This window comes from Moschus berezovskii, chromosome 19 (assembly GCF_049115385.1).
Source record: "Moschus berezovskii isolate FMDL1 chromosome 19, NW_MosBer_1.0, whole genome shotgun sequence".
Taxonomy (NCBI): Eukaryota; Metazoa; Chordata; class Mammalia; order Artiodactyla; family Moschidae; genus Moschus; species Moschus berezovskii.
The window spans coordinates 39,175,906-39,201,522 of NC_142478.1; the positions used below are offsets into that span (position 1 = coordinate 39,175,906).

Consider the following 25,617-nt stretch of genomic DNA (forward strand, 5'->3'; position numbering starts at 1 on the left):
GAAAGAAATATAAAGCTGAATAGGGTAAATACAACGGCAGGAAAATTAACGAGCCAGACGATTTCCTTTTCTCCTTCCTTGGGAAACCTGTATTTCTAAAGGGAAAAGGGCTCTTTGGGAAGAGAAAGGAGAGATTGGGGAGGGAAGTTTCTCTGATCTCTTTGCGCCCTGCCTGCTGATCTGTCTGCTTTCCTCTGCAGTTCTCGCTGTCTGATAAGGAACTGATTCTTCGCCTCCTCTCCCTCCCTCCCTCCTCCCTCTCCTCCTTCGCCCTCAGACTCGGTCCCGTCCTAGCAAGTGATGCTGTCGGAGACAGGAGACGGGCGCGGAGGAGGCGCCGCCGCCGCGGGGCAGGAGAGCGTTTCCCCGCACCCGCGCCCCGCTCGGCCCGCAGCTTCCTCCCCGCGGCCACGCGCGCGGCTGCTGCCCCCGCGGGTGGAAGGTGGGCGCCGGCGCCCCGGCTTTGGCTCCCGCCTCTAACCGCTCGGTCTCCGGCTGCGCGGGTCTCTCTTCCTGCCTCCCGCCCGGGGCCGCCCGGGGCCCGCCGGAGGTGGGGCAAGGGCGCCGCGGGGAGAGCGCGCGGCGCCGGCGGCGGAGACCGAGGCCGGCGGCCGGCATCCCCGCGCTCGGACCGCGGCCGGCGCGATGTCCAGCAAGGTCAGGAAGTGCAAGGAGCAAGCGAGGGTGACCTTCCCCGCGCCGGAGGAGGAGGACGAGGAGGAGGGCGAGGACGAAGGCGCGGAGCCGCAGCGCCGCCGGCGGGGCTGGAGGGGCGTCAACGGGGGGCTCGAGCCGCGCCCGGCGCCCCCGCTGCGGGGACCGCGCGCCTACTGCCCGCCGCCCTTCTCCCCGGGGCCGGACATGTGAGTACCCGGCGCCCCCTCGGGCGGGGTCGGGCAGGCGCGCCCCTGGCCGCCCCGCGCTGTGCCCCGGACCCCAGAGTCCACCCTCCGTGGCAGTCCTATTCGGGGCAACTCGGGCGGGCGGTAGACCTAGGCCCCTCTTGGTCCTGCTCTGTGGAGGGACTCTGGGGACGCCCGAAGGCGTGGCCGGGGTCTCCGTCCCGGCTCCAGCGCACGGACCAGCCCCGCGGACGGAAACCACGGACGCCAGACACGCTGCCCAGTAAGCAGACGCCCGCTCTCCTCCAACCGAGGACGCGCGCGCTGCCGCCGGTGGTCTGGGGGCCTCGCGGAAAATGTGCCCCGGGGTCTCCGAACTGCCCCCGGGAGGTCAGAGAAGGGGGACGGTGTGCTTAGGCCCCGGCGATCAGCGTGGAGCCAGCCCGGGAGCCCGAGTCCCTTCCTACGCTCCCGGCCGTCGGGAGTGGGGAGAAAGGGGCGGACGGTGTCTGGTATGGAGTGTGTGGGGGGAAGGTCTGCCCGGGCGCCGCTTTGCCCGACCGTCCATTCACAGCTGGGGCTAACCTGGAGCCGGAGCCCAGCGGGTCTCCAGGGGGAGAGTGAGCGCGGGGCGCCGCGGGAACCGCCTTAGAGCTACTCGGTTGGAGTTCCCAGGCGGCTCAGTTCTTTTTTTAAAGGAAGGTAGAGGTCCGTGCTTTAATGCGTGAGCAAGAACAACTTTTTTTAATTTCCAAATCTTGGAAACAGCCTCTCTGAGACGCAGAGAGGATGAAGAAGAGAGTGGTTAGTTTTATAGGGTGCATGCTCTCTGTTTCCTTTGTCACGTACCTTGGACGTGTCGCGGGGTTCACTGTCTTTTTAGGAAGAGCGCACAGATAGGTAGAGACCTTGGGGGCCAGTCTGCGGGCGGCACTAACTGCTAGGGCCGGGGAAGGGGTTCTCCCGGGAAGGGACGGAGGTTCCGCAGCGCTCCCTGCTGCCCGCGAGCTGCACACAGCTAGAGTGTGAAGCCTGTGGGGCGACCTCGACCCGGCAGGATAGTGCAAGGCTGAGCTGGTCAGAGTCCGCTCCTAACTCGGCTGGACCGGCCTAATCAGAAAGAGAACTCAGTGGCTGGGAAAGGTTTCTAATTTTAAATGAGCGATGCATCCCAACGTCAACGTGGTTCAGTTATTGTTGAAGATTAGCCTGGATGGCCCAGGAAATGTAGGGAAGGTAGGTCCTTTGAGATTAAAGCCCCTGCCAGCTCGCTTCATTGTCCATATTCCCTTTTGCCAGTCTGGTTTTTAGAATCCAACTCAATTTCTGATTCTTTACTTTTTTTTCTTTTGTCTTAAATCCACACTAAATGGGACACCGTTCCGTTCCTTTCCGTCGCTCAGTCGTGTCCGACTCTTTGCGACCCCGTGGACTGTAGCCTACCAGGCTTCTCCGTCCATGGGATTCTCCAGGCAAGAATACTGGAGTGGGTTACCGTTTCCTTCTCCAGGGGATCTTCCCGACCCAGGGATCGAATCCGGGTCTCCTGCATTAGAGGCAGACACTTTAACCTCTGAGCCACCAGGGAAGACCAAGAGCGCGCTTATCTGAGAAAGTAGGGCGAAGCAAAGATTACATACTTTGCTTTTTGAAGCTTGAGGTCAATCACACGAAGCGCTGGGACAAATTCTAATGTAGACTTGCTGTCTAACTGGTAATAGAACATCTTTCCTGGCTATCTGCTGACTTTACATAACTCAACAGGTAAATGGTGTCGTATATTTACTTTGTAAAGCGACTGAAAAGACTGTCATGTGAAGGAGATACGTATTAATAAACGTTCCTTCTGAAGGTAGAGCCGCAAGCTCTTCATGTTTTTTCCAGGCCTGTCACTTGGTAATAGCAGAGACTAATTTGATATTTGTAGCAGAGATTAGCTGTTTATTCCAACTTTGAGTGGAATGTGGCCACAGATTAATAGCTCAGACAGTGAACACAGCCCCAGGACGAAATTAGAGAAGGATACCCAGTCTGTCAAAGCCCCAGGGTCGTTTTCAGTAGGCAGAGTAGAACAGCCGAATTTAACAGTCAGAGGGATGCTGAGGGTAGAATCCCACTTTTACCAAAAAGATTCCTTGACATAACCCTTTTGCTCATTTCACTCTCCAAGCTCCAGTATTCCATTTGGGAATTTTAAAAAGACTGACTCAGGGGGAGTAGTGTCATCTGCTATATCACTAGCAAGAGTTTTTTTTAAAATTATCCTTTGATAAAATTCTTGATGTAGCCATAGATTCAAGCCAAGACTTCCCTTTTCCCAATTGTTTGCAAACCTAGGACCAAGTACTGTTTGCATGATTAATTCAGTCTCAAAGTTTTAAAAAATATTTCAGTCAGTTCAGTTCAGTTCAGTTGCTCAGTCGTGTCCGACTCTCCGCGACCCCATGAATCACAGCACGCCAGGCCTCCCTGTCCATCACCAACTCCCAGAGTTCACTCAAACTCATGTCCACAGAGTCGGTGATGCCACCCAGCCATTTTATGAACTCCAAAAGCATTTGAAGTCAGTTCTTGTGAGTTTTAATCTGAAGACATTCCTTAAGCATTTACATGTGCAAAGTTCAGACTAGGTACAGCAAGCCCACAACTTTATGCACTCAAAGAGTATGACAACTTTACTGCACTCAAGGAGTTTAAAATCTCGTAAGGGAGAGGTGGAAATGAAGCTGAGCATAAATAATTATGCTATTAGAGTAGAATGAGTGCATAAATTCATACATACAAGGAGAGAGCTCTGCAGAGTCAAGTGCCAAGAGGAAATGGACAACATAAGATTGTGGAGAAATCAAGAAAACCTTTTATGAGCCTGAAAAGGTAAATAAGATCAGAGGCAGAAAGAGAGTGGGCAGTTAATTCAAGCACCCCACCCCACTCCACCCCCTATTCCAAAGTGCCTGGCATGTCCAGGGAATATTAATTTTAAGGGAATATTAAGTTTTATTGGAACACAGATTATGTAAGAGAGTAGTGAGATTTAGCTGGATGTGTTAGTTTGGGGCATTAATGTATAGGATCTTGTATGTCAAGAAGAGGCAATAGGGAGTCATTGATTGTTTCAGGGCAGCAAAGGCTTGATCCAAGTCACTCTGAGAAGGGGATGGATTGAAGTGGCAATTGGAATAATGTGAGTAAATACCTTAGAAAACTACTGTAGCTTTCCAGGCTGAGATTAGGACCTGTGATAGTGTAGGACTGGTGGAATGAAATGGGGAGAGATAGGAAGGGGGGATACACAGAAAGTATCTATGGGAATTTGCCTATCCATGAGGGGTTTAAAGAGAAAGCAGGGTCAGAGGTGACTTCATGATTTTGATGTAGATGACTAAGATCATGATGTCATTGTTGAAAAAAAAAAGAAACTAAATGATATGACTTTTCAGATAATTTTCAAATACATGTCAAACAAGAAGAAAGGAATGCAAGTTTAAAGCTTGAGAGAATTTGAGAGTCTGCTGTCTGATGGGAATTGTTTTCAAGTTGTGTAAATTCATGATATTGCCCAAGGAAGGAGTGCGAAGAGAGAAACAAAGGAAGCCTGAGTTAGTTTTCGGAGGGAAATTTCTTTGTTTACAGGGGCAAAAAGAAAGAGTAGCAAGCAAAGGACACAGAAAAAGATGAAGCAGCAGGTGTTACAAAAGCAAGGCTGCCTAGAGAGAAGAGTTTCAAGAAAAGGGAAGAATAGTAAGGCTAAGTCCCTTTGCTGTCCACCTGAAACTATCACAGCTATTGTTAATCAGCTATACTCCAATATAAAATAAAACATTTAAAAATCAAATGAAAAGGGAAGAAGTGACCCACAGTTGGCGAACACTTGATAAATCAAGAGAGGAACTTTGTGGGAATTACCTAGCGGCCCAGTGGTTAGGATTTACTGTCAAGGGCCAGTGTTCGGTACCTGGTTGGGGAACAAGCTGAATAGCTTGGCCAAAAAAATATATAGAGAGAGAAACTTTGTGAGTCTACTTTTAGAGAGAAGACTCATCCCTTACACTTTAATGTACATGCACAAAGTCATTAGATTTCTCAGCAGTGTTTTTTAAAAGAAAAGGCTTCTGCAAGAGAGGATTCTAGGGAATTCCCTGGTGGTCCAGTGGTTAGGACTCAGTGCTTTCAATGCTGTGGCTGGCCCTAGTTAAATTCCTGGTCTGAGAACTAAGACTTGCAAGCAGCTAGGCCAAACAAACAAACAAAAAATGCAATGAACATACTTAAAAAAAAAGAAAGAAACAGATTCTGCTTAGTTTTTCTTGAAGACATGCTGCCAAAAATTTGTCATAATAAAAGCCGTAGTTTGTATTTATGTAATACCTCATGCTGTCATTTATATGAATTAACTTGAATCACACCTCTTTAAAGCAGGATTTATCATTTGGCAAATTAGGCAATTGATACATAGTGAAGTCAAGTCAGTTTCTAAAGATTAATTAGTAAATCAATAACAGAGCTTCTGTATTCTATAGAGTATTATTAACTATAGTCCACACACTCTATGTAAGATCTCTAGACTTATTCATCTTACATAACTGAAACTTTGTACCCTTTGACCAACATCTCCCCAATTTTCCCACCTTCCAGTCCTTGGTAACTATGGTTCTACTCTCTGCTTCTGTGTATTTGACTTTTTAAGATTCCGCATATAAGTGAGATCACGCAGTTTTGTTTTTTTTTTCCTGTGCCTGGCTTATTTCACTTAGCCTAATGTCTTCCAGGTTCATCCTTGTTACACATTGCAGTTATCTCCTTTGTTGAGGGGAAATGATACTGCATTGCATACATATATATCACAGTTTCTTGTTCCATTTATAGTCTATGACACTTTGTTTCCGTATTTTGGCTATTTTCTAAGAGGGTAGATTTCAGGGTTTCTTGTTAATACACACCCCAAAGATAACTATGTGAGGAGCTAGATATGTTAATTACCTTGTTGGTAATCATTTCTCTATTGTACAGTTGACTTTTGAATAACACAGAGGTTAGGAGCACTACCAGCCCCCAGTCTAAAATCCACATATAACTTTTGACTCCCCCTGAAACTTAGTATAGTCTACTGTTTACCAGAGCCTTGCAGATAACATAGACATTGTTTATGTGTACAAAATACACATACTTTGTAGGTTTTTTATTATGTAATTGTATTCTTCAATACGTGCTGTGGTGGTGAAGAATCTGCCTGACAATGCAGGGGATGCGAGTTCGATCCCTGGGTCAGGAAGATCCCCTGGAGAAGGAAATGGCTAACCCCAGTCTAGATTTCTTGCCTGAAAAATTCCATGGACAGAGGAGTCTGGAGGGCTACGGTCCATGGGGTCACCAAAGTTGGACATGCCTGAGTCACTGAGCACACACACGCACACATTCTTCAGTAGAGTGAGTTAGAGCAAGAAGATGTTGTCAAGAAAGAGCCTATTATGCTGAGTAAAATAAATCAGAGAAAGACTAATACTGTAGATTAACGCAAATATATGGAATCTATTAATAGAAAGATGGTACCGATAAACCTACTTGCAGGGCAGCAGTGAAGACAGACATCGAGAACAGACTTGTGGACACAGGTGGGGAAGAAAAGGGTGGGATGAATTGAGAGAGTGGCATTGAAACATATGCATTACCATATGTAAAATTAGATGGCCAGTGGAGATTTACTGTATGATCCAGGGAGCTCAAATCTGATGCTTTGTGGTAACCTAGAGAGTTGAGATGGGGTTGGAGGTGGGAGGGAAGTTCAGGAGGAAGGGGACATATGTATATCTGTGACTGATTCATGTTGTTATATGGCAGAAACAAACACAAAATTATAAAGCAATTATACTTCGATTAAAAATAAATTAATTTTTAAAAAAATCTTAAGGAAAATTTACATTTACAGTATAGCACTATATGTATTGACACCATGCTTATGTTGTCTGTTTACAAAATTAATCGTTTATCAGTACCTACAACAGTGTTGTCTTATATGATACAAAATACTGCATACGTTCTATGTATTACTAACACTGGATATCAAAAATGAAAAAATAATGTGAAAAAAACTCATATTTATTTGCAGGTGTAATGATTCCTGCATTGATAACAAAGAAGCAGCTATGTGATTGCTTTTAGGGTAGCCTAATATAATTGATACGGCTGCTACACAGTAGCCCAGCCTATCGGCTAAAGAATGAACCATTGCAAAATTTTTATGGCATACAATATTACTGTGCCATCTTCATAATACAGTATTGGAAACATGATTTGTTTTTTTTTAAACCACTTACCTGTGATGATAGGCTGCTGCAGTTTCTCCAACTGGTAGAGAGGAAGGGAGAGAGACAGGGGCATTCTGTATAATTCTTTGAAAGCAGTAACAAAACTAACATTATTTTTATTAAATATATTTAAAGTATATTATTTAATTATTTAAGCATATCATAATTAAATGTCACTCACCTTATGCCTACTTAAGGGATAGACTAGTATTTATAGACATCTTATGCTTTCATGACATACCTAACTTTTTCTTAGTTTTTTCAGTATTTCCAAGCTACAGAGTTCAGCGTTTTGTTTTTTTTTTCAATTTGTCACAAATCTCCAAATCATTTTCCAATATACTTAAAAAAAATGTGTACAAATGGACCTGTGCAGTTCAAACCCATGTTGTTCAAGGGCCCACTGTGTATGTATATCAAATTCTATTATTATACACCATCAATATATGCAATTTTTATTTTGAAGATTATATAAAATAAAGCCACAGAGTGATTAGAAGATTAAAAAAATATCAGAGTGTCTGATGCTCAGCTTTGTCTGGTAGGAGATCTGAAGATGATCACACAATGCCTTGTAACTCAGATTATCTACTTGAATGTTAGTTTCTGTGGTGCTGGCCTGTGACAATCTTTAAACCTAGGCTTAGCTTGGCTGTGGGATTGAGAACAATGTTGTGCCTGTTGGCTTGGGTTCCTGACTGGAAGTAGAATGTCCTTCCCACCACTGCAGTGGAAATCAGAGATTTGCCAAGTCACTGGAGAATCTCCCGAGAGAGGAATTTGGACTTTAAGGACCGAAGTCAGACTAGCATTGTTAAGGAAGAGGCAGGTTTCTCTTCGGTTATAATATTCAAAAACAGCACAGCGTGACATTAGATTTGTTGTTGTTCAGTCACTCAGTCATGTTCGCCTCTTTGTGACCCCATGGGCTGCAGCACGCCAGGCTTCCCTGTCCTTCACCATCTCCTGGAGCTTGCTCAAGGACACTGCTCAAGTCCATTGGATCAGTGATGTCATCCAACCATCTCAGATTCTCTGTGGTCTCCATCTCCTGCCTTTAATCTTTCCCAGCATCAGCATCCTTTCTAGTGAGTTGGCTCTTCGCATCAGGTAGCCAAAGTAGTGGAGCTTCAGCTTCCAGCATCAGTCCTTCCAATGAATATTAGACTTGAGACCTTTAATAATCTAAAATTTTGAGTTGTATTTTTAGTTTATCCCATAGAGTAGTAATTTCACTATGTACAATATAGAGCCATTTTGTTGGTTTTTTGTAAATTATTTTTGCTTGCTTGCTTACTTCGCTTCAGACTCTTTGCGACCCTATGGACTGCCAGCCAGGCTCCTCTGTCCATGGGATTCTGCAGGCAAAAAAACTGGAGTGGTTGCCATTTGCTTCTCCAGGGTATCTTCCTGACCCAGGCAGGGATCAAACTCCCCTCTCTTGTATCTCCACTAGCACCACCTGGGAAGTCAAAAATTATTTTTGTATAATGTCAAAGTAATGCATGAATACAGTTTTAAAACTTAATGCTAAAAAAAAAATGGCTTATAAGATCAACAGCGAGCCCATGACAATTCCCTGTTTTTTTCTGTTTTTCTTCCTGTCCCCTCCGTTTCATTACACTTATGACTCCTTAAGTATCACATTCTTGTTATTCACGTGTTTTAGATAGCATCAGTATTCTCAGGTGAAAATTTCACTCACTTATAACTTTTATTCTCCCCCATCCTCCATCACATGATTTATCACAATCTGTGGTTAATAATTCATTATTATGATCATGTAATTATTATTCACTGCAGAGTCAAGTAGTATAGTATAATTACATTTCTTTTATAATTAGTTGTTTTTCTTGGCATATTTTTCCTATCTTGTTTTTTCCTCTTCAGCTAAATCCTTTAGACTCTGTGTGTTTTTCTGGAGACATCCCTTCTAAAACCCCCTGACTTGGTTTGTTTGTCGTTTTTAATTCTTTTTTTTTCTTCAGGAAGCTTTTAGATTGAGCTCTTCATTAGTGTTGTTCTGAAATGTCTAAACAATACCCTGATGTGAGTCTTTTTTAATTCAGTGAATGCTTCATTAATGAACCCTTTCAGTATTTGGATATTATGCCCTTTGGTTTGGAGAGGTTTTTTGTATTATTCCTTTTACTATTCCTGTGCACTATTTTCATATTTCTTCTTTCTTTCTGGAATTTCTGTTATTTGGATTTTGGATCTCCTGGACTGATCCCCTAGTTTTTGTATTTCTTCTACCATGTTTTTCAGTGATTGTCTTTTTCTTTTCTGTTCATTCTGAAATATTTCCTTGACTATATTTCCCAATTTTCACTGGTTTCTTTTTCCATTTTATCTATTGTATTTTTAATCTATAAGAGCTCTTTTTGTCTAATGAGTATTTCTTTGTTATAGCATTCTATCTTGTTTCAGAGATGAAATATTTCTTTTTTTTTAATTTCTCAAGGGCAAAAGGATTAGGAGATAATAAACCTGGCTGTTAATATTCTAGAACTGGCCAGGGATCCCGCTGTTCTTAGGTCCTAGCCTCCTCTGGGTCTGGTATCTCCACATTTAGAGAATCTCTGTTACTATTTCTCCAGAGATTTGATATCTTATATTTCTTATGGGGATGTGGGAGGACTGTCACTTAATCATATCAGTTGGAGGTCAGCAATCTAGGGGCAGGGTTACTATGTACTGCTTATACAAATTTTAGCTAATTTCTCCATTTTAGGCTCCTGCCTTGTCTCTTGTGGGATTTCTTTTGCCTTTAATTTCCAAGTCTTTTCTGGTACTGGGTGGACCAGCTTGCTTTTTGTTACAAGCACTCTGGCTGGACCTTCCTTCTCTCTATCAAATCACTCACCATTTTTCTGACTTATCTCTTTTTCATATATTGTAGTACTTCTGATTTCATGGAAGATGAAATTTGTGTTTTTTGTTATCTGTGTTGTTTAGGGGGTTAATTTTCAAGAGGTGAAGGGGTGAGAAAGGCCTTTATTCCATCATCTTGAAAGCAAGCATCCCTACAATTGTGTTTTAGTTGTTCATTTTAAGTCTAAGGGAAGACAGAATTATTAACAGGACCAAGATTGAAGAAGGAAGATTAATTAATTTTTAAAACTAATTATGACTGATCTTGTTAGACAAATGGACTAGACAGTAATCTTTACAGTGTGCTTTGTCAATCATCTGAAGTGCTCCACCTGAAATCATCTTAGAACCACACTCCCCAAATTTAACTGATGTGCAGTGTTTTGAATAAGAAAAGAATGTCTGAGTCAAAAAGGATTTCATCTAGTCCAGTATCTTCTTAAACAAGTTGAAAAACTGAAACTGAAGGTTAGCATTGAATTCACAGCAGTCCCTGGCCTTTTGAAATCTCCAGTTCCCTTTACTGTATTGTTTGGGTTAAGCATTTCTCTCTTCTTCAGAGAAATTTGAGATGCATTTACTCCTAGGAGGAGCAACACAGGAAATTAAGTATTATTATGAGATTCAATTAATTCATCATTTCAATTTGACTACTGATGGCAGATCAACTGGAGAAAGTTTGTAAGCTAAGTAGGAGAATTTAGCATGGGGCAGGGCAGGGAGAGAGGCGATAAGAGTATCTCAAGGAACAGTTGACCCCTGCCAGATATCATTGACAGTGTTCTCTTTTCTTAATATCTGGGAGGTTAAAGGATCCTGGAAATCATCTGAAGACTAGGTTAGAACTTTAGGAATTTTTCATTACTGTGCTAGGGTAGCAAATGTCTGTCTGGTCATGTTCTTTCCTTATAAAACTTCACAGGAAATGTAATGGGAGGAAAACACTTGTTTTTGGAGAGCTCTCTCCTCTCAATAGGAAGGAATGCTTTCAACTTCCTGGCTCAGGGTTGAGATTGCCCTCATCAGGCAGTCAACACTACAGAGTCAGTCTGGCAGGGGAGCCAGATGAGTGGCCTGTTGAGGGTGTACACAGAGGAATCTGGCCCCAGACAGAAGGTCCAGAGTTAGGATAGTTATAGCATTTTTTAAAAATTTAGCATCTATGTTGGGGATATTTGTCTATGCTTTTCTAGTCAAAAAATGTCCCTGGTCAAAAGAAAACTCCCTTTTCTTTGCACTGTTCAAATAATAGGTGACAGTATGAATTTAGTCCTAGGATAGACCTTTTTTAAAAAATGAGAATTAAATGTCCACAGGTACATGACCTGTTAAGGAAAGAGCATGACAGTACTAAATATTTTACACAAGTTTTGCATTTCTGTATGCATTTTGTCAAATAGGAGTGATGTATATGGATTCTCTGTTGAAAACTAGATCTCAGGGTGATGAGATGGGAGCAAAAATCTAAAAACCTCAGACTTTTGACTTCAGATATGGATGATAATGGTAGAAAACAAGATCTTTTAGTTTTTAATAACATTAGAGGTTTATATATATACACATAATTGATAGTGACTAATATAAATAGACAAATATGAACTTCTCTTCGGTCAGTAGAGGTTTTTAATTTTATTATTGAGTTCATTATTGTCTCAATTCTTGTTCAGTTACAGACTGAATTTGTATTTGACGTCTAATTTCATTGTCACTAATCTTCCTAAAATAATAGAAATTTGTCTTAGAAAATACTGAGTTTAATTAATGAGTTTGGTTTTGAAGATAAGCTTAATTATTAACTATAAGAGCTCATTAATTCTAAGATGTATCCTCTGTTTGCCCTCAGATTATCCTGACAAAACATAACTTTATGTAAGATTGAAATCAAGAGCTATAAGATTCATCAGTTACTTTTTGCAGTGTAATTAAGAATTGAGTGTGATTAAGCAGAAATCTGCTTTTAAAGAAGAATGATTGTTTATATTACTTTAATTCCTGATAATTAATTTATGTTAAAGTTTTCACAGTGTTCTTTTTTATAGAAGAATTACTCCAAATTTCCCTCTAGCACTGCTTCCACACATTATTTCATGTGACCAAGGGTATTCTTTAATCTGAAGAATGTCCGCTTTCAAAGCCTTCAGTCTTAAATACTGATTTAAGCACACATATATCTATGTCTCCAACAGATAGATATTCATCAGTCATGTACTAACAGCCAGGCCTACAGAAATCCAGTGACGGTTTTTCTCCTGAAACATTAATATGTTACAGTTATTGTTGAGGAGACTGGCATGAAAGCAGACAGTTATAAAGCAACTCAATAGTCAGTTCAGTGGAATTACAAAATTTAGTTCTGAAAACAGAAACATCTAAGTTCTAGAAGGCATTTACTTGAATGTTTTGGGGGGCACATATGTTTAAGAAGAATCACTAAGAACTCATGCAGGCAGTGGTTAGGGGTCCTTACCTCTGTTCCCAGTGGACCATTAGAGGGAGCAGCACACTCTTAAATGGTTTTTTGCTTTTCTGGTCTCAGCTTCTCAAGGGTCAGTGACCCTTGAGAGGACAGGGAGCTTTCCTGAGAGGACAGGAGAAGTGATGAAGAGCAGAGATGGGAGCTTCCCTCCAACAAAGCTTCTTGTCTCTGACTTAGTCCCTAGGACATGTACCAAAATTAGCAGATGTCTAACAGATTTATTAAAATGATACATGGAGAATTCTGAAGATAACACTGGCCAACAGAAACTCTCAGGGATTAATTACTGTGGAGACTCAAATATCTCTCCTGACTTGTAAGTGCTGGAATTTCTACATGTTAACTGTTTTCTGGGGTGGGAACCCTTCGACATGGAAGTGATGCTTTCCTGTTTCTGAAATGGAGTGCCTCATCTTGCTGGTTTGGTTGCTTCTGGGACAGCGTGCTGTTGAGCCACATGGTGTTGGTAGCTGCAGGCTGAGCAGGAGGTGGTGTGGACGTACCGGCACCCGCAGCGCTGTCTCCCTGCACGAGGCAGTCGAGCTGATCGGGCCCCTTTCCCCCAGCCGTGCACACTGGTGTTCCTGGGGTGACTCAAGTTCAGAGTGTCCCCCCACTGGACTTCTTCACCTCCTCAATACACAGAGTAAGAGATTTTCAAAACGTTTTGTTTTTGATGACATTAGCGAGGCTGTCAGATGCCCTTTCCTTTTTCCAGACACACTCACATGTAGGCATGGAGTGTAGCTGTCAGGTGTCTCCAGGGGTAGCTGCGTTGACTGACAGGTGCCGTGTGCCAGGGGGACTGTGGGGTTTGTCTATTTTTTGACTTTTCATCTCTGACTGTCTTGTCCTTTGTCAGTGCCTTCTGCTTCCCCCCTTCATGACTACTTCCAATTATCACCATCCCCAGTACGAGAACCAACATGATGGTTGCTCTCTAACACTTGTCCCCCTCCTCTGTGCTTTTCTCACTACTTATCTTCCAAGGCTCCTTCTGCTTTTTTTTTTGCCCTTCACAGAAGGACAGACTGGAACCTAGCCGGTGGGCCCCTTCTGCTTCTTCATCGTGGTGAACTAAATAGTTAAAGCCATTTGACTGTGACTCTTACTGCTTTAGGTCACACTGGTGATGGTGTTTACTTTGCTAGATGGATTGAGTAGCTGGTTAATTCTTAACATCATTTAAATAAAATGTTTGAGGTGACTTCTTTACTAGTGGTCATTTGTTGCTGTGTGAAAGAATTTGTGATTCAATCCGAAGAGCCATTTAAGAAACTGTTTTCATAGAACCAAAGTTTTCCAACACATAAGCTAAGCACATATTTTTCTAAGAATTTTTTTGGGGGGATGATGCTGGGAGGGATTGGGGGCAGGAAGAGAAGGGGACGACAGAGGATGAGATGGCTGGATGGCATCACCGACTCGATGGACATGAGTTTGAGTGAACTCTGGGAGTTGATGATGGACAGGGAGGCCTGGCGTGCTGCGATTCATGGGGTTGCAGAGTCAGACACGGCTGAGCGACTGAACTGAACTGAGACCATTTAAAAAATCTTTATTGAATTTGTTACAATATTGTTTCTGGTTTTTATGGGTTTGCGGGGTGCAGAGGGTTAGGCCACAAGGCACGTGGGATCTTAACTCCATAACCAGGGATCAAACCCACATCCCTTGCTTTGGAAGGCAAAGTCTTAACCACTGGACCACCAGGGAAGTTCCTAAGCATGCGTTTTAATAGTGCTAGTTTGCTTTGCAACTTGTTATTCATTTCTCTTGTTCCTTAGAGACAGCATGGTAAAGTAGAGACACACTACTGATGGAACCTCTGAACTCTCATTTCCAGTTCTCTCTCAGTGACCGTAAGGAAGCTAACATTCTGAGTGAGTCACTTTATCTGTAGAATTAGCATCAGCTGACAAGTATTTTTGAATGTATAATGCGCTATATCAGGCACTACAGAGGTGGCTAAGGAGTGTGAAAAATTAGGTAGGACGTATAAGGCATTTATTCTCAATCAGACTTAGGGGACATGAATATCACAGGAGACAAAATCAAGGAGAGGGGAAAAAAGTGCATAGGTTTATGGGCAGATTAGCTGTAGTACAAAAGATCAGGCTGAAATGGTCCAGAATAGTTTCAGGAAGGTTCCAAAGTAGATAGAACCTTGCAGGTCTTCTAGTTATTAATCCTGTGAAGTTTTACCCTCTGTTTTCAGAGGTGTGATGCAAGCTGGACTACAGAAGATAGGATTTGAATTGGTGAAGGGCCAAAATAAGAGTATGCCCAGGATGGAAACAAAAGGAACATCCCAGAGGCAGGAGCAAGACAGCGGAACAACTTGGATGGTCAGCGACATGTAGCTCGCAGAACAGGCCTTTCCCCTGAGCATCCCACCTGGTGACGAGGGGAGAAAGAAGATGACCAAATGTTCAGTCTATGGGTTAAATTAGTTTTTCAAATTCCATTTTGTTTTTTGCTTGCTAAACAGACACGTATTCTCATTCAACAAGTGAATTAAGCAATCAATAAATTAAGCAGTTAATTAAGCAATTATGTAAGTTAATAAGAAGGGAGGGCTTGCCCTACATTATCACAGGGATGTAGTCAACTAGGACAGTGTCTTCCTGGGCTGTGAGCTGGTGTCCAAGGGACCTTTGCTTATGGATTCCTCCCTGCAGTCGCCTTGCAGTCTCTTTCCGGTCCGCATGACCATCCCTGGTTCAGGGCACTCAGGAGAGATGCTGTGAGGCCAGTTTCATTCATCTTAGTTTGATTCTATAAAGTAAGTTTGTTTACTTGGGTAAGATTGCTCATGTTCTTGGAAAGCCGCTCCTTCCCCTGCTCTTCTCAGTGGCATCTGGCCTTTGAGGGAGGGGAGTTGATGTGTCCTGTGGAGGGGCAAAAGGGTGGGATTCTCTGACTCTTTTGGTCTCTAGGCAGTGTTCATTATCTGTTTGGGTGCTGCTTTATCAGTGGCAGTGACTTGATCTTGGCTGACTCACCTTTGCCAACCGGATGCACTCTCCGGCGTATGTGGTCTCAGCTCAGCTCCTGGCGCTACAGAGCTCTCATAACAGCTGCAGCATCGTCTTACAGCACCAGCGGTCATCTCTAGTCTTGGTGCAGGCTCCCTGGCTCTCAGTGCAGGGGCCACACTACATGGGAGCTGAGGGTGGCTTGAGAAAGCCCAGCCATGCCCTCCGTAACCAGGCAGGACTGTTTTGATATCCAGATCAAACAAGCAGGTCAAGAATCCCCTGCACCCTCAGTGGTTCCTCACCTTATTGGATCCGCATCTTGGCTTTGACTTCCTTTCTGTAATTTCTTTCTTCTCCCAGGACAGTAAGCATCGTGGCTTTACTGTTAAAAGTGGGAGAACTATCCTGTCTACATGATGAGAGCAGTCAGGGATCAGGTTCTGTCAGAATTAGAGACATAAAGGAACTAAGCAAATCCTTCCTCAAGACAATTTCCCTTTTCCCAGATTCTGCTCGCAAAATCCCATTTTTCTTACAAAAGGAAAAAACTTAAACATAACCTTACTGTCTCTATGTGCACTCCTCCTCTAAAGTTTATCTTATTTTCCCCTAAATCCACCCAACTCTATACTCTACCTTTTACCTCCAAGGCTGAAGCAAGATGTCCCGAGTTAACCAGGGCCAAGATCTTGTAAAAAGAACTTGCAAAAGAGAAAAGCACATTGCTAATTTTTCAAAAAATATCCTTGGTGGTATAGAAATACCATTGATAGAACCAAAATAAGCAGAATAATATGCTTACTGTCCTTGATAGTACAGAAATAAGCAATATAATATTTTTGTAGGACAGTGAAGAATGAATCTGAGGAGCAAGGAAAAGAAGGTCAGTTAGGGAGAGTGCAGCAGGCAGTCAACATCCTGGAAAACCAGGTGGAGGACCTCGTTGGTTTTTATGTTTTAAGAGAAGTGTGATGGTAAAAGCAGAATTGAAGCAGCACCAGCTGCTGGGGGTGGCTGTGGGTTACAAAGAGGAAATCAGAAGCAGCAGGAGAGAGAGAGAACAGAAGTCAGACAGGCCCTAGGTTGGATCCCAGTGTTGGATTTTACTCTCTGTATTACCTTGGCCAATTTCTTTTGAACCCAATTTCTTGTGAACTCTTTAATAAAGTTTTCTTTTTTATGAAACAGGGAAAAATAATACCTGCTTCATAACAATGTTAGGAGAAGTAACGATGATAGTGCATGAAAAACATGCACATCCACCAGGTCCTCAGTAGAGTTTAGTCGCCTTCTCTCACGCCATCTCTGCTGGAAAGCTGTTGTAATTATCCAGCCATGATACATTTAAGATCTAGAGGCTAGTGTTGGCAATGAGAACTGAAAGGAAGGATCTGGCACAGGAAGATCAGGTTTTAAGTGGTAATAAAGGACAGAGAATCTAAATGAATGTAAGGCTGTTGTCCCTTACCTGGCACTGCTCAAACACGTTATTCCAACTTGGCTTTTAGCGGGACTAGTGTGACAAGTGTTTACAGGCCTCCTCGTCTGGGGTCACTGATCCAGGATAGCTCTGTTGTTTTTATACTGGAAGTTTCCAACCTTCAGTGTGTATAGGAATTGCAAAGGATGCTCATTTAATATACATATTCCAACCTCCCCCCATATTGCAGGGCCCCACCCCTGAGAGGTTCTGATTTAGTTCATCTGAAATGGGATCCAGAAATCTGAATTTTAGTTCATCTGCAATGGGATCCAGAAATCTGAATGGGATCCAGAAATCTGAATGGGATCCAGATTCTAATTTAGTTCATCTGTAATGGGATCCAAAAATCTGAATCTTCAAGTAATCTTAGGCAGGTGGGCTTCACGTCCCACCGTTATAATTCAGAAGAGTGGATGACGAAGTTATGAAAACTGAGGGTTGCTTGTATTTTTGCCGCTGAATAGAATGGAGCAAAAGATTGCCTTTGGGTGTGGAAAAATACTTCTTAGGAAGAACTTTTTATCTGCTTGAGTGTTTGGACAATTAATGAGAACCCAAAGTTTGTTTCATAAACCGTGGAAAAAAATCTTTTTGCGTTAAGATGCATGGTCAGTGTCTTACTCAGCTTAGGCTGTCATAACTAAGTACCACAGACTGGGTGGCTTAAACAGCACAAATGTATTTTCTCACAGTTCTAGAAGCCAGAAGTCTGAGATCATGGTACCAGTATGGGCAGGTTCTTGCATATGGCTGCCATCTCACTGTCCTCACAAGGAGAGGGTGAAGCCGGAAGCAAGCTCTCTATTTCCTTAAGTCACTGATTCCACCATGAGGGTTCTACTCTCACAGCCTTATGTAACCCTAATCACCTCCCAAAGACCTAATCGCCAGATACCATATTGGGGGTTTTGTTGTTGTTTAGTTGCTAAGTTGTGTCCAACTCTTTGCAACCTCGTGGACTACAGCCCACCAGGCTCCTCTGTCCATGGGATTTCCCAGGCAAGAATACTAGAGTAGGTTGCCATTTCCTTTTCCAGGGGACCTTCTCAACTCAGGAATCAAATCTGCATCTTCCGCATTGGCAGGCAGGTTCAGACACTGAGCCACCAGGGAAGCCTGCATCGGGGGCTACAGCTTCAACATGTGGGTGTGTGGGGGCACATAGTTCAGTCCATAGCAATCTAGTGTTACCAGCCATCAGTATCAGCTATGAAGGAAATTGCACCTGGTGCTTCAACAGCAATTGATTTAGGTCAGTGGTTCTCCAAAGCTCTTACCAGAAGGGAGGCCCTACCCAATGTACCCTTGCGGTGCTAGATGAGTCGATCCATTGCATGGGGATTTAAAGGTAAAAACATGTCTGGAAAAATGATTTTATTGTTAGCATTACTAAGGTTAGACGCCTCTCCCATTCACACTTATCCCTTCTTTACTTCTCATCCTGGAGATGCTTTGTCAAGACCATCTGAGATTTGGGCCACGTTTCTGTATTGTGGGGGCATTGATTGTGACTTCTTGTGTGGATACACAAATGAAAACAAGTAGCATTGTCAGTACTTTTATTTTGAAATAGCAGTATAATTTGTTCCAGCTGAAAAATCTCACTTCACACTTAACTCAGTGTTAGAATCTTTTAAAGACAAAATCAAAATGACTCATGTGACTTGTGCTGTACAGTATTAAAACCCCACATTTTGGCTTAAATGCACAAAACAGAGGTATAGGTTCCAAAAGAAGAAGAGATACTAAGAAAAAATCTTTACTAAGAAATGCAAAGAAAAAATTTTTGAAAGAGCATTTTCTGGTATTTTCAGATCACTGTCTTTGGGGAGAAAAGGTAGGGTTTTATGAGTGATTCTTTTTGTGGGTAGCAATCATTACGTAAAAAAACCCATTCTAGTCAGATGTGACACTTTAATAATGAGTTTAATTCCCCAAAGATAACCCATCTAGGATAGGTTGGAATTACACAGACTTAACATATTCTGCATATATATTCTGTAGTCATGAATAATGTCAATATATTATCAATGGTAAGCACAAAATTCATCATTCATACAAGATGGAAATTCTAGCCACTTGAAGAGTGCCAGTTTAATAGTAAAATATTTATCTAATGAAGTCAGTACCACTAATGTAATAAGTATGTCAACTTTTTACAATGACAATGTTTTTAAGATTTTAAAAAAACTCCTGTCATAGAGTTTGGTCTTGAAACAAATGTCTCTTCTATGTAGTTCAGTGAATGCTATTTCCTAGTTCTTGTCCACCTAAAAATTATCATTATACAAAGGCGCATACACACAGCACAAAAACCACACACAAACAAAGGCCTCCTCAACCCAGCCTTGAACCTCCTGGTTTCCCACCCACACATAGTTTACACACCTTACTCCACTGTTCTTACACATCACACCTACTAATAGTGGTCAAACATATGGCATGGGGCTACCCTCATGGCTCAGTGGTAAAGAGCCCACCTGCCAGTGCAGGAGATGTGGGTTAGATCCCTGGGTCAGGAAGATCCCCTGGAGAAGGAAATGTCAACCCACTCCAGTATTCTTGCCTGGGAAATCCCATGGACAGAGGAGCCTGGTGTGCTGCAGCCCATGGGGTCGCAAAGAGTCAGGCACTGTCGACTTAGGGACTGAACAACAAAAACTTATGGCATTTATTTAGCTTCAGAAGCATTATAATATAATGATTGCCGGTATGTACTTAGGTTTTTAAAAAATTTGTCAACTAAGGGATGAAGATTTTTTAAATTTAAGCAAAAATTTTATTTTTAATAAAAATATACAACTATGGTTAAAACTATTCAAAATGTGTTAAAGGGTATAAGTTAAAAGTAAACTCTCCCTTCCCCTGTGGTTCCTTAGTTTTACTCCCCAGAACCCCAGGTATAAATACAATGAGAGGCTTCTTGTATTGCTTTCTAGAAACTCCCACAAACAGGTATGTGTATGGGTACATGTGTGTGTGTGTATATATATGACTGTGTATGTATTTAGTTTTCTAAAGTTAACCGCCTGACACTTGTTGAGCAGTTAGAACGAGGGGTCAGTCACGGCACCCCTGCCCTTGGACAAGTTTACAAGCTTATCCAGGAACATCTTTGGTTTCCTTACTTCTGTAGGTTTGCCTGGCCACATTTCTTTGGTCTCTATCTGGGAAGTCTCTGTCAGTAGCTTCAGTGCTCCTTTCTTATTCAAAGGTCAGTAATGTGAAAAGAGTTTAACTGGTAACTTTAATTCATACAAAAGACAAAAATCACAGATTTTTTCAAATTAAGTTACCGTAATCATTTCAATCAGTAAGAATGTTAGAACTGGGTTAAGGTGCAGATGTATACTTATAACAATAGCTGTTGAAATATTAAAAATAGTCACAATGTTAAAAATTATATTGCTTGTTTAGCATCATTTTTAGAGACTCGGAACTTCCAAAAATGCTTTTTATTCATGAGCTCTTGACAAAAATCAGGAGCCTTTTATAAATTTCCATTTTACATCTGGGGTAAGGGAGCCCAAGAAAATGAAATTATTTACCCAGAATCGCAGAAATTAAAAAATGAACTCAAATTGCTATACACATCAATTAACTTTTATAATGAAGCTAAATCTTAACTAACATGCTAGGTGTTAGGATCTCAGTGCACGTTGTTCTGGAAACACAATTGGTGCCCTGTTGCTTTATTCCTCATGGCTCAGATGGTAAAGAATCTGCCTGAAATGCAGGAGATGGAGGTTCAGTCCCTGGATTGGGGAAGATCTCCTGGAGAAAGGAATGGCTACCCATGCCAATATTCTTGCCTGGAGAATTTCATGGACAGAGGAGCCTGGTGGGCTACATCCATGAGGTCGCAAAGAGTTGGATACAACTGAGTGACTAACACTGCCTTATTCATAAATTACTACTTGTGATTTTTTTAAACCCTAAATCATACTATATATCCTTTTAGTTCAAAGAGACCTACATAATATAGGTCATTAAACAACTATTACAAAGGCACAATTATTTTCAAAAAATAAATCTAGACTGAATTCTCATTTTATAATTGCTAAATCTTGTCTGTGTCATTGAAAAAAAAAAAAGAATTTTGTAAGTTTTTTGGAGGGTGGGAGAGTAGGTTGGGATACCCATAATAGAAAAGATAGAAAATCTAAGATCCTGAAAGATAGTACTTGGCCTAAATACTGGACTTCGTGTGTGTGTGTGTCAATGATCTTATTTAGTTAAAAATATGCAATGACTTGAGAGGATTGTTCTGGCCTAATTCTTGAAAAATTTAATATCTTTAGCCTTCAAGCCTAGTGCTTTAGTGCCAAGTACCTGTTTGCCCCTATTTTCAAGACTTTTTAAAGCAGCAGTTAAGTTTATTCCCACAGGTATGATGAGACCTGTCTTTACCAGGGTCACAAAGGGAGACCTGGAAATCGTTTATGTTATTATTCCTTATGAATGTCATTCTCTATGGCAGGGGTCCCCAACCTCGGGTCAGATCAGCCAGGGCATTAGATGAGCAATAAATTGCACAACAGATGTAATGTGCTTGAATCATCCGGAAACCATCCCCTCCACCCTGGTAGAAAAATTGCCTCCCACAAAACGGGTCCCTGGTGCCAAGAAGGTTGGTGATGGCTGCTCTGCGGAACAAGAACTCTTGTTCTGAAGGGTTTCTGCTTTCTGGGTTCTAGCAGCCCTTATTAGGTGCAGGTGTAAACTTCAGGCGAGTCTTAGCATCTGACCTGGCTGTCCTCAGGCCGCAGATCTGCCGTGTGTGTGTGACCTGTACTCCGGAAATGGCGCGGTATGTGGGAAGAAGCAATATGCCCTAATATTCAACAGCTGGGGTTTTGTTGTTGTTGCTGCTGCTGACTAGGTCAATGGAGGAAAGCCCATCCCTGAGGCGCAAGACGGTGATGCGGGAGAAGGGCCGGCGCCAAGCCGTCCGGGGACCGGCCTTCATGTTCAACGACCGGGGTACCAGCCTCACTGCGGAGGAGGAGCGCTTCCTCGACGCCGCTGAGTATGGCAACATCCCGGTGGTGCGCAAGATGCTGGAGGAGTCCAAGACGCTGAACGTCAACTGCGTGGACTACATGGGCCAGAACGCGCTGCAGCTGGCGGTGGGCAATGAGCACCTGGAGGTGACCGAGCTGCTGCTCAAGAAGGAGAACTTGGCACGCATCGGCGACGCCCTGCTGCTCGCCATCAGCAAGGGCTACGTGCGCATCGTGGAGGCCATCCTCAACCACCCAGGCTTCGCAGCCAGCAAGCGCCTAACCCTGAGCCCCTGCGAGCAGGAGCTGCAGGACGACGACTTTTACGCCTACGACGAGGACGGCACACGCTTCTCCCCGGACATCACCCCCATCATCCTGGCGGCGCACTGCCAGAAGTACGAGGTGGTGCATATGCTGCTGATGAAGGGCGCCAGGATCGAGCGGCCGCACGACTATTTCTGCAAGTGCGGGGACTGCATGGAGAAGCAGAGGCATGACTCTTTCAGCCACTCGCGCTCAAGGATCAATGCCTACAAGGGACTGGCCAGTCCAGCTTATCTTTCTTTGTCTAGCGAGGACCCTGTGCTCACTGCCCTGGAGCTCAGCAACGAGCTGGCCAAGCTGGCTAACATAGAGAAGGAGTTCAAGGTAAGCTGTGCGCTCCACCGCGTCTGCTTCACGCGCTCTTCCACTTCCAGGCGAGGCGCCTTCTGCAGTCTGCTCCCAAATCAGTTTTGTCTAGTGGATCTAAAGTCTCAAGGGATTGGGAGCGTCGTTCAGAAATGATCTGATGATTTTTCTCTCCTCAGCCCGGTGCTGTGATAAATTTGTTTTCAGATCAGTTCAGTCGCTCAGTCGTGTCCGACTCTTTGTGACCCCATGAATCACAGCACTGCCAGGTAGGGGTGGATATATACTGGATCAGAGCGCTGTAATGATTGTGCTGCTCTGTGTTCTGGATAGGTGTTAAATTGTACACGAGACTTCTCTTTTGTTGAAGGAGGGATTTGGTTATGATCTTCCTTCCCAGTTCTTCCTATTTTGTAGTTAGTTGTATGGTGGCACCCAATATAGAAATAGTTTTGTATGCACTGTTTATTGGCCCAAACATTTGTGTATCCCTTTAGTTAAAAGTCAGAAGACTAATATAAAATTTTAAATGAATGACTAAAGTCATTTTATTTATGACAAAAATGTCTGCAACTGAAATCCACAAATGAAATCCGCAATATTCATAATGGTGAGCTGTGGACATTAGGTCAACCCAGAAATGTAAGGAGAGAAAAGTGGTTTGTTTTAGATTTTTTTATGAGTGAACTTTTTTCTGGACATCATCTCCAGTCAACAGTACATTAATAGTGGAACGTTTTTTAATTGTTACATTTTCCTATGCATTTCAGATGGTTCTGCCTATTAAATCTAGGACAGGAGGAGACTTGGTAGATCTGGTGAAAGTCAGACTGTTTTCTAGCAGGCTCTTGATTCCTGTTATCCAAAGAGGATGATTCTAGGCATCACTTCCTTGAATTATTTTTTGGATGCTGAGTTAATCTTTTTTTTGTGTTGTGGTGTCAGATCACAGAAAAAGTGATTCTGTTTTTTAGGTTTTACTGCAGTTTTTCATACTTAATGATAGTCACACAAATGCAACTAGCAATATAATCCAAGTTAACTAGTTGAAAGAAAATGGTAGGAAAGTTTTGTGGGGTTTTTCCCTTTCATATATACCAGATTTCCTTAACATCCATCATCAACACTCATCTTGTGCTGGTGGAGATCTGGCCTTAGTATAATTTTATTTGTTATTCCATTAAATCCTTTCTAATATGAAGGCTGTGTATATTTATTGTAAAAATTTGGAAAATGTGGGAAAACACAAAGAAGAAAGTAAGTATCACCTGTATCTGTCTACTCCCTTTGAAAAGATTCCTTATGTGGTATTTGAAAAGATTTATTTCCTTACACCTGAAATGAATTATTATTTTTTTTACAGAACTTAGGTAGAGCAAATTTCTAACTTCAAATTCTGTTTGAAAAGAATAGAAGCGCATTCAGATAAAAGTCTAAATGTCACTTTATTTCATCATAGTAATAAAAAGTATGGGCTTCCCTGGTGGCTCAGATGGTAAAGAATTCGCTTGAAATGCAGGAGACCTGGCTTTGATCCCTGGGTGGGGAAGATCCCCTGGAGAAGGAAATGGCTACCCACTCCAGTATTCTTGCCTGGAGAATCCCATGATTAGAGGAGGCTGCTGGGCTACAGCACGTTTGGTTGCAAACAATCAGACAGGACTAAGTGACTAACACTTTCCCTTATTATAAAAAGTATAATTCTAAATTTATTATCTTACTATTCCAAGGGTCACTCAAACCTTGTTTTTATGAATTTTGCTTGGTATGTACTGAAAGTCTGTATAAGAAATTCTGCAAATATTTTCCTGGATTATATTTTAATAATTAACAGAAGATGGTGACATATGTAATTCTGCCCAGAGAAGCAGTCTCAGTGAAGTAATGTTAAGAAAATTTGTTATTCATAGTTCTCCCCTTGATGCCAACTAAACCCATATTGTTAATACATGGAATCTCCTTTACCCTAAGGTCGCCTCTGATAACCTTTCAAAGGTGGGAAATGATTACAAATGAAGAGGCAAAAAGAGGAGAAAGCACAACTGAGTTTAAGAAAGCATCCATAAAGCTGCCAACTATGTAAGGATATGCAAAACTCATCAAAATCTCATGGTTCCTTTTTTCTGAATTATATGGAAGGTGTTTGTGTAGTGTAACTGTTTCAGAGGCAAAATACAGACAGGTCTTTGTAAGTTATGATCTCAAAGGACTCCAGGTCTCTCTCTCCTGACTAAATGTTCCTTTTCATTCCCATATTCACTTGTCCTTGTTATCCTTTTCTTATTTTTTATCCTTTTCTTATCTGTCTGCTTTTCATCACTTTGCCTTCTCATCCCACACTCATGTCCACCTGTCAGGACTTTAGACAGAAAAAATAGTGCTTTCACAGCCCTGACCCAGAGACTGCCTCCCTTGAAAGTGTAGGAAGTGAAGCTTATTTCTAAGTCAGGGTCACTTAATCTGCCCTGTTCCATGGTGTTCATTATATTCTTTCCATAACGACTTTGAGCTTAAAGTACTAGCCTTGAAATAATAAAAAAAAAAAAGACAAACATGATCACTAGTGAGAAAGACATGATTTTTTTTCCAGTTCAAATGCATATGAGTATTCATCTTATCAGTGGCCTATAAGACTCAGTATCTCATCCCTCAGACTGCCATCACTTAGGTGCTTCAGAGAAGGTTTTAAGCCATCGTGCAGTCTTCAAAGGTCCTTGAAGAGTACAGGCAGCATGGTGCCAAAAGCATATGAAGGTCATTATCCCAAGTTTGGACATTCTAGGATATAGATTTAGATAGATGAATGGAGGACAGCTTGGTGACAGGTTATTAAAGAAGTATTTTCAATGTGCAAATGCTGTCTGAAGCTATTCTGAGAAACAGAGTATTGGAGAGGCTGAGCTCCATGTCTCATCTTCCAAATGTCAGTGACGAGGAAGCTAGCCATTTATTAAGCTGAAATTTCCTAATTCTGAATCAATGATGCACTTTAAAAAGGCATTGTGCTTCCCCTGTACCTC

General features: G+C 42.3%; 1 protein-coding gene across 4 annotated transcripts in view; it reads left to right on the forward strand.

The window, feature by feature from the left end:
- Nucleotides 1-500: 500 nt before the first annotated feature.
- TRPC3 (transient receptor potential cation channel subfamily C member 3) overlaps nt 501-25,617 on the forward strand; it is a 71,751-nt gene continuing 46,634 nt past the window's right edge. For all 4 annotated transcript variants that reach the window (XM_055405336.2, XM_055405337.2, XM_055405340.2 and 1 more), the window contains exons 1-2: nt 501-863; nt 21,844-22,615. In XM_055405336.2, coding sequence (XP_055261311.2) covers nt 646-863; nt 21,844-22,615 — 990 coding nt within the window. In that variant the 5' untranslated portion in view covers nt 501-645. The remainder of the gene's footprint in view (nt 864-21,843; nt 22,616-25,617) is intronic.